At 35.6% G+C, this 13,067-nt stretch overlaps 1 protein-coding gene across 1 annotated transcript in view; it reads right to left on the bottom strand.

Annotated features, from left to right (window-relative positions):
* Positions 1-13,067, bottom strand: part of DNAI4 (dynein axonemal intermediate chain 4) — a 97,938-nt gene that overhangs the window by 21,694 nt on the left and 63,177 nt on the right. The window contains 5 exon segments of the mRNA XM_017532484.2: positions 2,940-3,061; positions 3,344-3,501; positions 5,709-5,860; positions 7,371-7,457; positions 10,392-10,600. Of these exon segments, the coding sequence (XP_017387973.1) occupies positions 2,940-3,061; positions 3,344-3,501; positions 5,709-5,860; positions 7,371-7,457; positions 10,392-10,600 (728 nt within the window).

Genomic DNA, 13,067 nt, shown 5'->3' with positions numbered 1-13,067 from the left:
AAAAAAAAAAAAAAAAAAAAAAAGAATTAGAGGTGAGATTACTATATATTCCACAGTTATTAAGGAAATATGTCAATCAATTCCACAACATGGATAAAACAGACAAATTCCTTAATAGACACAAATTACCAAAGCTCACTCAAGAAAAAAATAAATAACCATAATAACCCTATATATATTAAAATTTCAATTAGTAGTTAAAAATTTTAAATGTCTCACATAGAAAACTCCAGGCCCAGATGGTTAATTCTATTAAGTATATAATGAAGAAATCATACAAATTTTATGAAAATTCATTCTAAAAAGAAGTCTATGTGGACATGATTACCTAGATAACAAAGTCAAAGACATGACAAGAATATTGATCAATCTCTCATAAACAAAAAGATTCAGAAATTCTAAACAAATTTTCAGCATATCCAATTTATTAGTATATTAAAAGGGTAATAAAACACAATCAAATAAAATTTATTGTGGCTGGGCCTGGCGGCTCACACCTGTAATCCTAGCACTGTGGGAGGCTGAGGCGGGCAGATCACAAGGTCAAGAGATCAAGACCATCCTGGCCAACATGGTGAAACCCCATCTCTCCTAAAAATACAAAAGTTAGCTGGGCGTGGTGGTGTGCACCTGTAGTCCCAGCTACTCGGGTAGCTGAGGCAGGAGAACTGCTTGAACCCAGGAGGTGGAGGTTGCAGTGAACCGAGATCGCACCACTGCACTCCAGCCTGGCGCCTGGTGACAGAGCAAGATTCTGTCTCAAAAAAAAAAAACAAAAAAAAAACCAGTTTATTCCATGGATAAACATTAAAAAATAATCTAATTCACCATATTAACAAACTTAAAAAGAAAAACCATATGATCATCTTTACAGAAACGGAAAAGCATTTAACAAAATCCAATATCCATTCCAATTAAGAACCACCCAACAAACTGGAAATGTAATGGAACTTCCTCAACCTGATTAATTGCATCTACAAAAAGCCTTCATCTGACACCATACCTAAGAGTAAAAGACTGAAGGCTTTTCCTCTAAAATCAGGAACAATATAAGAATGTATACTTTCATCATCTCTACCATCACTTTACTGGAGGTTGTAAGCAGTGCAATCATACAAGAAAGAGAAATAAAAGGGAACCAGGTTAGAAAGAAAGAAGTAAAACTGTTTTTATTTATAGAGCACATGATCATCTTGAATTCCTTATGCCAAGGACACTTCAGGACACTAGACTGGGTTTTCTCAACCTAGCATTATTGACATTTGGGGCCAGATAATTCTGTGTCGGGAACTGATGTGCACTAGGAGGGTGATGGCTGCCTGTACATTGAAAGATATTTAGCAACACCTCTGGTCTCTTCCCAGAGACACCAGTAGCACTTACCCACCCTGACCTCAATTCCTGACAACTGCAATGCCACAATTATCTCCAATCATTACCAAATGTTCCTTAATGGAATGGGAAAATTCTCCCCTCCCTGCCCACATTGAGAACTACTGTTCTGGAGTCAAAGTTAAGGTGAATTACGTGAATTTGAGAATGAAGGAAGTTAGAAGATGGCTATAGCAATAAAGGTAAAAAATAAAAAAGGCCCAAACTACTTTAGCAATAGCAGCCTTGGACTGGAAGGGATGGGACAATAAAATTTAAGTAGCATTTGGCTGATAGGGTAGAATAGAGGAGCTCAAGTTTTGGTTTGCATAATGAGGTAGATGCTGGTGTCACCAAAGAGATGATCATATTACATGTAACAGAAAACATGGAATCCATGTTCTTAAAAGCCTATCATGGTGGCTGAATTTTCTGATTCCAAAGTATCTCCAGATTGATAGAGAGTACAAGGATGGTTACCAGAGGCTGGGAAAAGTAGTTAGGGGTAAGGAGGGTGGTGAGGGGGTGGTGAAGATAGTTAATGGGTACAAAGAAATAGAATGAATGAGCAAGATCTAGTATTTAATAGCACAACAGGGTGACTATAGTCAATAATAATTTAACTGTACACTTTAAAATAACTAAAAGAATATAATTGGATTGTTTGTAACACAAAAGATAAATGCTTGAAGGGACAGATACCCCATATTCCATGATATGATTATTACTCACTGCATGTCTATATCAAAACATCACATGTATCCCATAATATACTTACACTGTACCCACAAAAACTAAAATTTAAAAACAAAGTATCTTCAGATTAAAAAAAATTAGAAAAAGGAGGACTTCATTAACTGCACTTTGATTTGATTCTTAGTAAACATAAAATTTAAGTGGCCTTCCTAATCCCCAAATCCTGAGAGTCACCACATGAATTGAAATGTAGAAGACTATATAGTGGATTATGTTTCTGTAAGTATGACAGAGCAGGAGAGTGGCCAAGCAGGGCAAGGGGAGGCATTCATGTTAAGCACGAAGTTGTAAAGAAAATCTTTCCATAATTCCTCAGAAATATACACCTTTCATCTATCTGTATGCAAAACCAGATAAAGATTATGGTATAGCCAACTGGAATGTACTGTTCTACCTTAGGTTAGCAGTTACAACTGTGTTTATTTTTTCACTTACAAAGCACATTATTTTTTAAAAAGCTTTATTGGAATATGTCACATATCATATAATTCACATATATAGAGTATATAATCCAATAGTTTCTAGTTTGTTCACAGAGTTGTGAGACCATCACCACAATCAATTTTAGAACATTTTCATCACCCTCCAAAAAACTTGATAATTATTAGTACTCATTCCCCATTTTTCCTCCTCACCTATTCTCTTCCCTGCATCTCCTAGCCCAGGTGATAACTTATCTACCTTCTGTCTCTAATAGATTATGCACAGTCTTCATTAACAGGCTAATATTTGGTCTTGTTTTATATCTTAACACACTTCAATTTCTGGAAATTGCTATGTCCAGTGGCAAATAATAGAGTGAAATAATTTACCTTGGGATGAAAAGCAAAACACATTCCAGGAGCCTGTCGAGATATCAAAGCTTCATCTTTCTTTTCCTTTTCCCCTCCTTTTTTGTTACTGGCAACAGTAGTTCTCTTTAATCGCATCAAATCTGTATTTAAAGAAAAACATATATAATTTGTGATTTACTATAAGAAATAGTACCACAAATATCTTGTGTGTTTCTCCTGCAAATTATATTAGTTCTGCCAACTTTGGCATGTAATTAGGCTAAAATTAGCACACACTAGAACTAGCTACTTAGAAAAACAATGATCAAGCCCAATTTTTTTCCTATTGGCCAAACCATAATTTGTCACCTTTCACACATGGTTAACTAGAAATTTTTAATTCAGCGTGTAACAACAGAAAGACAACTTGATTTTCCTTTTACCATAACAGTCTAGTCCTTTTCGTATAACCCATTTGGAGATTCTTCCATCTGCTGATATAGAAACTAGGATTTCTCTTTTGTCATCTCCTGTCGTTCCTCGATCTTGTTCTATCCACTGTAGTTGCCATACAGGTCCCAAATGTTTTTGAGGTGATTCACTAAAACAGGGAAAAATACTGAATAAATAATCATTATAATAATTCCTTAAATGCAAATCAAAACCACACTGAGATATCATCTCACACCAGTTAGAATGGCGATCATTAAAGAATCTGGAGACAACAGATGCTAGAGAGGATGTGGAGAAATAGGAACACTTTTACACTGCTGGTGGGAGAGTAAATTAGTTCAACCATTGTGGAAGACAGTATGGCGATTTCTCAAGGATATAGAAATAGAAATTCCATTTGACCCAGCAATCCCATTACTGGGTATATACCCAAAAGAACTGTGAATTGTTCTACTGTAAAGACACATGCACATGTATGTTCATTGCAGCCCTGTGTACAATAGCAAAGACCTGGAACCAACCCAAATGCCCATCAATGATAGACTGGACAAAGAAAATGTGGTACATATACACCATGGAATACTACGCAGCCATAAGAAACAATGAGATTGTGTTCTTTGTAGGGACCTGGATGAAACTGGAAACCATCATTCTCAGCAAACTGACACAAGAACAGAAAGCCAAACACCATATGTTCTCACTCATAGGCGGGTATTGAACAACAAGAACACGTGGACTCAGGGAAAGGAGCATCAGACACTAAGGGCAGTTGGGGGGGTAAGGGAGAGACGGCAGGGGATGGGGAGGGAGGGGAGGGTGGGAAGGGATAACATGGGGAGAAATGCCAGATATAGTATGCACCTAAAGTAAAATAAATAAATTAAAAAATAATAATAATAACTCCTTAAAGGCTTGAGTATAAGAGATAAGGTCAGCTTCCTAGAAGATCATGACCTACTTATACAATCCTTTTATTGTTCAAAATTAACTTTTATTTTAAATATTTTGAAAAATAAAAAAGACAACCACTCTTCTACTTAAAGTCATTGTTATTTTTTCTGTTTCTTACAAAAGAAAAATTGTACTGGTCTTTAACTATATTAGCTATCATAACAGGAATACAAAAGCAAAAATGTTCTTTCTTTTCAGAATCTTCCTTTCTTACTCTATTCATTAACTCTTTCTTTGTTTAGTTTTGTACATTCTGACTTTTATTTTAGACACACTAAATATAAGTATTTTTATCTTTTTAACGTTTTTATGAATTAAGTTGTTAATCATCTAAATCCTATCCAGGTAAACAATTCTTCTTTCTGTATTTCACTTTTCTTCCTACTTTCAAGATTACCCACTGGTTTGACTCTCTCTATGAATTACAGTTAAAATTTTTCTGAAAAATTAAACTCACTTTTCAGATTAAAGACTCTTTTCCTATCAGATTAATGTGATGCCCTTTTCATAGTACTGACTTTCTTGGATTTTAAAGAAACCCTCCAATGCAATCTATTCTGAACATTCTTAAAATCATACATATCTTTGATTTTTTGGTGAAAATTATGAACCCTCTTTTCAGAAACAAGCACAGAGGGCCATGCTTACAAAACTGCAAATAATTTGAAAGTTAAGTTCAGGAACCTCTGCTTTAATAGTTATTTCTAGTTCTAGCTAAGTTTACTCAAACACTTACAAACATGCCCCATTGGTGTCCAGTCTATTACAAAAACTTAGCATCTTTAATATCTTTCACCTTTAACTTTTTGGCTTTCCTCATATAACTCATTTATTCATTCATTACTCCTCAAACACTTACTGGACTCCTGTTACATGTCCAATATTATATGATATGCTGATGACAGAAAGGTATGTAAGATTCAATTCTTGCTCTCAAATAACTTATACCCTCTTTAGTAAGATAGGTAGATAGATAGATAGACAGATAGATAATAGATAATAGATAGATGATAGACAAATAGGATAGATTTACATATAAATACACATAAATAATTTTTATATATAATGTGATAAGTACTATGATAAAGGTATGTATTGTTGCACAAAGGAAAGGAATGCGAAGATTTCCTGGAAGAAGTGAAACCAAAGCAATAGTTTAAGAATAAGCATAAACTGTCAAGCCAGAGGAAGTTTGTTAGTGAGATGGGAAGAGAAGTAGTTGAAGGAGCTATTAGGACAGAGCATTCCAGCTGGAGAGATAATATGAGAGATTATCAAATATTTCAAACATAATGGTATCACTCTCAATAACAACATAAATATTTACTTGAAACTAAATAACATTAGAGTAAATCGTCCTGAAAAAGCATGTATTCTACATTTATTTTATCCTTGGGTTCTTACCTACTATCCAGAACTGGAACATTACTGTTGCTCCGTACGTTATAAATTGCAATTGTGCCATTGTGGTAACCAACTGCTAAAAGGTTAGGTGATCCAATTGAAAAATCCACAGCAGTAACTCCACATGGACTCTGATAAATACGTTCTGGCCACTAAATTTAAAAAAATTACATTTTCAACTTGTTTTTGTAGACCACAGTAAGGCAGAATATAATGATGACTGAGATTTAGTCTGGTAGCAGTGTGTATGTGAGAATAGTTAACCTACTTCAGTTACTTCTGTCTTCCTAATTTCTGGTATAGAAGAGAATAAAACCTCACTTGGTCATTTCCTTTGATACAACAATGAAACCTCAGCACTCAATGGCTTTAAGAAATAAATAGAATGTTGGGCATGATGGCTCACTCCTATAATCCTAGCTACTAGGGAGGCTGAGGTGAGATGATCACTTGAGACCAGCAGTTTGAGATTAGCCTGGGCAACATAACAAGACCCCGATCTCAGAAAGAAAGAGAAGGACGGAAGGAAGGACGGAAGGAAGGAAGGAAGGAAGGAAGGAAGGAAGGAAAGAAGGAAGGAAGGAAGGAAGGAAGGAAGGGAGGAAGGAAAAGTACAGCACAGGCTTCTATAATAATTATATTTTGGTAATCTTTCAGCAGGATTAGTATTACCATCACATGTCTACCTTCTTATGGAAACAAAAAACTAATCATCTAGCATGTGTCTTCTGGTATTTGTTTCTGTCTTCTGGTATAGTGTCTTCTAGTATTTGTTTTGGATGATTGGGTTATCTAATCTAAAGAATGAACAGAAAAAGTTCCAAAACTCCCAAGTTACTCTTTTCTACAACCCCATGAAGAGTTTGTTTTGTTTTAATGTGTAATTTAAATCCTTTCCTGTTTTTAACCACCTACATAAAAAAGAAGACAAACTACTGGTGATGAATCCAATGTCAATCCCTCCACATTTAAAATTGCTTCTTCTGTTCTTTCATGCTATATAAACCCAGATTTATATGAGATGTAGCTAAGTTTATTCAAACATTGTTACATATGTTACAGAGTAGAGCTATTTATAAAAATTTTAGTCATTTTTATATGCTCTTTTCACCCTTCTCTAAGTTTTCCACTTTGCATTTCAGTTGTGAATTAAAACTAAATGTAAAACTTTAAAGTAACAGATTGACTAGGGCTGTTTAGCAAAAATACTACTATAATTCTTATTCATTCTCTTCGAAAAATGTATGACAGTAAGAAGGTCATATTAATTTATTTTATATCTATTGAGAATAACAGGTGATAAGGAGGTATTCATATATTAAGAAACAACCAAGTATTTTTAAAAGCATAATTTTCAAAAGATTTTCATTTACAGATTCATTTTTCTTTATAATTAGCTGTGAAAATCAATAATGGTTAAACTCTGCATCATCACATATAATGGCATATAGTACATGTTCAATAAATATTGACTGAATGAATAAATGAATTATCTTTACCCTATGTCAACAAGAATAAATTTTAACTGCTATGAAGTTAAACAAAAAAAAGTCTCAACTGATAAAATTTTCTAGACTTTAATTATTACGTCTTTATATGCTTTATGAGGATTTTGTCAACAGTTAGCCAAATAAAAATGCTTCTTATTTTTGTCTGGGTTACCATGGGATTCTTTATTGACCAACAGCAAGCCAATCCTCTTTTTTGCTCTTTAAATCCAAAGTTCCCATATCCAACAGCCAAGAGATCCTGAAAATCAAAAAAATACATTTAAAAATAAGAGAAGAGAGCATAAAAATATTGATAAATGTATAAAGATATATATTAATAAGCTGTATTAAAAATAGTAGTAAGACATTTCAACTAAGAGGAAAAATGCCAGTGTATCATCTGTTTATATTCTATACCTCCATATTTCTAAGCAAAAAAATTAATCAGTATAATGCTTCTCATTTGCAGACTAAAAGATAAGCACCTAAAAATAACCAATTGCTAACAAGTTCTTTTACATATTGAGGTAGTGTTCTGAGATTGTATTAACAGATTATAATATCTTTTGAGTTATTGAGGATGACATAATTATTTCAAATGTAAAATAAAGGACACCTAAGTTGAAAGTAGGTGCCATAGACTGAATTGTGTCTTCTTAAAATTCATATGTTGAAGGCCTAGCCTCCAATATGATTGTGTGTGGAGATAAAGGTTTTAGGAGGAATTCGAGGTTAAACGAGGTAATAAGGATGGAGTCCTAATGTGACAGGATTGGTGACTTTATAAAAAGAGAATCCCAGCACTTTGGGAGGCCAAGGGGGGTAGATCACGAGGTCAAGAGATCGAGACCATCCTGGTCAACATGCTGAAACCCCGTCTCTACTAAAAATACAAAAATTAGCTGGGCATGGTGGTGCGTGCCTGTAGTCCCAGCTACTCAGGAAGCTGAGGCAGGAGAATTGCTTGAACCCGGGAGGCGAAGGTTGCAGTGAGTGGAGATCGCACCACTGCACTCCAGCCTGGGTAACAAGAGCAAAACTCCGTCTCAAAAAAAAAAAGAAAAAAAAAAAGAGAAAAATACACCAGAGGTCTCTCTCTGCCACGTGAGGACACAGTGAAAAGGCAGCCACTGCAAGCCAGGAAGAGAGCTCTCACCAGAAACTAAATCAGTAGCCCTTGGATCTTAGACTTTCCAGCCTCCAGATTTATGAGAAAATAAATTTCTGTTGTTTAAGCCACATAGTCTGTAATATTTTGTTACGGCAGCATGAGCTGCCTAATACAGGAGGTTATTTCAAGAACTGCATATGTAAATACAAATGGGCAAAAGTTTAATAACTGAACAAATCCCCTCTGCTTTGTAACCAGAATACATTTAATTTTACAATATTATATTTTCTTATCATCACCTTATTTTCACGCCAACATAATCTCTCCACAATACCCTCTGTCTTAAAAACACTCTTCACTACTACCCTTTTCACACTGACAAAGACAAATCCCTATCTATCTCTTCTAGACTCTGCAGAGGCATTACTTTCTCTAAGAAACATTCAAGAGCTTCTCATATGTGTTCCCACAGCACTGTTTCTTTTCCTAATCATAGCACATTGGAAATTATTATACAGACAGGATCTATGTATAACTTCATTACTACTGTATCTCTAGTGCCTTAGCAGTGTGCCAGGCACAGAGTTGATGTTCAATAAATATTGATACAATGAATTAATAAATATTATAGATTCCATCTGTAATATGTTTATATTTAGCTTCATTCAAAATGATTTAAATTAATCTCCATAGCAATGCATTAATTTTTAAAATGCTAGTATATTCAGTTTCTAAAAATGTTTCACATATCTTTATTACTGATTTATTAAATCCTATTTACAGGCCAGGCTGGTAGCTCACACTCATAATCCCAGAACTTTGGGAGGCCAAGGTGGGAGGATCATTAGAAACCAGGAGTTCAAGACCAGCCTCAGCAACAAAACAAGACCCCCAATTCTCAAAAAAATTAATTAAATAATTAATTAAAATTATTTCCACTAATCAGCCATGCAGTCCCAAATATAGTTTTATAAAGACAAAATGATAATAAAAGTACTTAATTTTGTTACGAAATAATACACATAATGTGTTATTTAGGTTTCAATGGAAATGATTATAGACTTTCTGTTTTTTAATAACTGACAACTGTCATGTTTGCACACAGCACCTGATAAGATGTGGAAATAAAATAGTAAGGCTAATTCTTAACCATACAAACTACAATATAATTTAAATAAATTGGTTTTGACTGCTTCAGTGATATGTTAAATATGTATTCTGAAGATCCTGCCATTACCTGAAAAATTTTTGGAATTGTTGACTCGGAAATACCTTCAGAATCAGTTTATAAACCGCAGAAGAAAATTAGTCTCATCACTCTATAATTATTTCTTTTTTACAAGCAAACATATAATTCTCCAACTTGACAATTCATCTTATTTGCCTCAAGATGACTTTTGTCAGTGCAGTAGCTAAAAGCAAGAACTGTGGAGCCAGATGTCTACATTTGAATTCTGGCTGTTTCACTTACTAGTTGTGTAACTTTGGGCAAATTATTTATGCTTTTTGTGCTTCTGTTTCCTCTTGACATAATGAGAAAAATAATAGTATCTATTTCATAGCGTTGATGTGTTAGTACAGTTAAAACACAATAGTGCCTGCTACATACTAAGTGCTGTTTAAGCACTTGCTAATATCAGTGGTAACAGTATTTTAAGGAATCTTGAAATTATTTTGCACACTTGTAGGGTCACTAGATTAAGTATACACTTCCAAGTATAACTATTTTGAGGTTGATACGAATTTGGGCACATGAGTTTTGGTATACGTTAAAATAAATCAACCAATCTTCTAGTTTAGTTCTCCATATCTAACATGAATTCAAAGAATGCCATGTCTCAAGTAGATCCCCTAAAATAAAAATGGTAACGTTTTGCATATTAAATGTTTACTATATTAAAAGAGAAAAACATTATTGTAACTATTTGCATTTCCCCCTTTTTAAACTGGAACTTGTTTTAGGAGTTATGGAAAATTTAAATTCCTTACCCCATATCTAAGGAAAACAATTCTTCATTATTCAAACTTGATAATTTCCCTTCAATGCTAGAAACAGAATTGTTCAAATGTTTGATAACTTACTGGATTTGTTTTATTCCAGGCAAGGCTGCTCACATTGAGGCCTTTGGTTAATTCACAGGAAAAAGACCAAAGTCGTTCCAAGTTGGCTAGTATTGTTGATTCTTCTGCATCTATTTCTATTTCTTCTTCCTCTTCCTTCTTAGGTTCTTCCTCTACCTCTTCATGTTTTGCATTTTCTAAAAAGTCTTCAGGCTCTTCAGGTTCAGGTTCTAAAGTTTAATCAAATAAAAAGATCATTATCCTCTACATCTATAGGGACCTGCCAAAGGCTCCAAACAGCATACCACTGACACTTCAAGCACCATCAGATCTGCTGGATCATATGGTGCAAGCGGCAGGGCACCGTGAAGGGCAGCCTGGACCTATGGCAGAGTCTTCTGCCATTCTGGGTTTCTACCCAAAGCCAGCAGCTTTTCTGTTTATGTAGTAAATGGGCCAGTGTAGCACATCCAAATGACATATATGTTGTCTCTAACAGTAAAGAGACTCACTAAGCACTGTGCTTCCTTTTTGGTTGTAAAAGGTGCCAGGTATAACAACTAATCCTTCACATTAGAAGATATAGGTGAACATATCCCATACCACACACAGGACACCCAGAAACTTCACTCAGGTAGAAGTCCCCTGAATTTCTGTCAGATTTACTTCCTACTCTCTGACAGGCAAATGTCTTACTAAAGTCTACTTCCTGTTTACTAAGTTCAGTCAGCCTATCATCCATTTAATGTGCTAGTGTGTCATCTTGCTGAAGGGAAAGAGACCTGCAGACTAAATTATGACACAGGGCTGAAGAATTGATATACCCCTGAAGTAGGAAAGTGAATGTATATTGCTGGCCCCACCAGCTAAAAGCAAATGGCTTCTGGTTGTTTTCTACCAACAGACATTGCAGAGGGAAAAAAAGCATTTGTCTTGTCAATAGCTATGCACCAGGTACAAGGGAGATGTCTTAATTCCCTTAACAAACCTCATATGGAACAACAGTTGCAATCAGAGTCACCACCTGGTTAAGCTTATAATAACAATAATCCACTGTCATTCTCCAAGATCCACCTGTTTTTAAATTTATTTATTTATTTTCAATTTTTAGAGATGGGGGGTCTTACTGTATTGCCCAGGCTGGTCTTGAACTCCTGGCCTCAAGCAATTCTCCTGCCTCAGCTTCCCAAACTGCTGGGATTACAGACATGAGTCACTGCATTTGGTCAAGATCCATCTGTTTTCCACACGTCACATATGTGAGTTGAATGAGAAATGTGGTGGGTATCAACATCCCTGCATATTTCAAGTCCTTGACAGTGGCTCTAATCTCTGAAGTCCCTCCAGGAATGTGCTATTCCTTCTGGTTGACTATCATTATCACTCAAAGTCCATAGTTTACATTAGGGTTCACTCTTGGTATTATATATTCTATAGGTTTTGACAAACATAGAATGACATGGATCTGCCATTATAGTACCATACAGAATAGTTTCACTGCCTTAAAAATCTTCTTTTTAAAATTTAAAATTTTGTTTATCCCTCTCTGGTCCCTTGTCCCTGGAAACCACTGATCATTTGACTGTCTCCATATTTTGCCTTTTCCCAAATAGCTGGAACCATACAGTATGTGGCCTTTCAAATTTGCATCATTTTCAGAGTAATATGCATTCAAATTTCCTCCAGGTCTTTTCTGGATTGATAACTTAGTGACATGTAATACTCCACTGTCTCAATGTATCATAGATTATTTATCCATTTACCTACTGAAAACCCTTCACCTAGATGAAGGGCATCTTGGTTGCTTTATAAGTTTGGGCAATTATGAGTAAAACTGCTATAAATACCCATGTGCAGGTTTGGTGTAGGCACAATTTTCAGTTCATTTAGTTAATTGTCAGGAGTGAGTGATTACTAAATTGTATGGTAAGAGTATGTTTAGGTTTGTGTGTGGGGGTGGGGGTTGTTTTTGTTTTTGTTTTTTGAGACAGAGTCTCTCTCTGTTGCCCAGGTTGGAGTGCAGTGGCACCATCTCGACTCACTGCAACCTCCACCTCCTGGGTTCAAGTAATTCTTGTGCCTCAGCCTCCTGAGCATCTGGAACGACAGGCACCCGCCACCATGGCCAGCTAATTTTTAGTAGACGGGGTTTCGCTATGTTGGCCAGGCTGTTCTCGAACTCAAGTGGTCTGCCCACTTCAGCCTCCCAAAGTGCTGGCAACCGTCATGGTGAATCACCATGCCGAGACAAGAGTATGTTTAGTTTTATAAGAAATTGCCAAATTATCTTCCAAAGTGGATATACCATTGTGCATTCTCATCAGCATGAATGAGACTTCTTGTTGTTCCACATCTCCACCAGCTTTGAGTGCTGTCAGTGTTTTGGATTTGCCCATTCTAACAGGTTGTAGTGATACCTCATTGTTGTTTTAATTTGCAATTCCCTAATGAAATATGATGTTGAAAGGTCAGGTGTGGTGGCTTATACCTGTAATCCCAGCACTTTGGAAGACCAAGGAGGGAGGATAACTTGAGTTCAGAAATTGAAGACCAACCTGGGCAACAAAGCAAGACCTCATGTCTACGATTTTTTTTTAATTATCTGGGTGTGGTGGTGCATACCTGTGGTCTTAGCTACCCGGGAGGCTGAGGCAGGAGAACTGCTTGAGCCAGGGAAGCTGAGGCTACAGTCAGCCA

The sequence above is a fragment of the Cebus imitator genome, unplaced genomic scaffold (assembly GCF_001604975.1).
Source record: "Cebus imitator isolate Cc_AM_T3 unplaced genomic scaffold, Cebus_imitator-1.0 Scaffold3, whole genome shotgun sequence".
Lineage (NCBI taxonomy): Eukaryota > Metazoa > Chordata > Mammalia > Primates > Cebidae > Cebus > Cebus imitator.
Note: the sequence above shows the minus strand (reverse complement) of the source record. Positions and strands in the feature narration are given on the sequence as shown.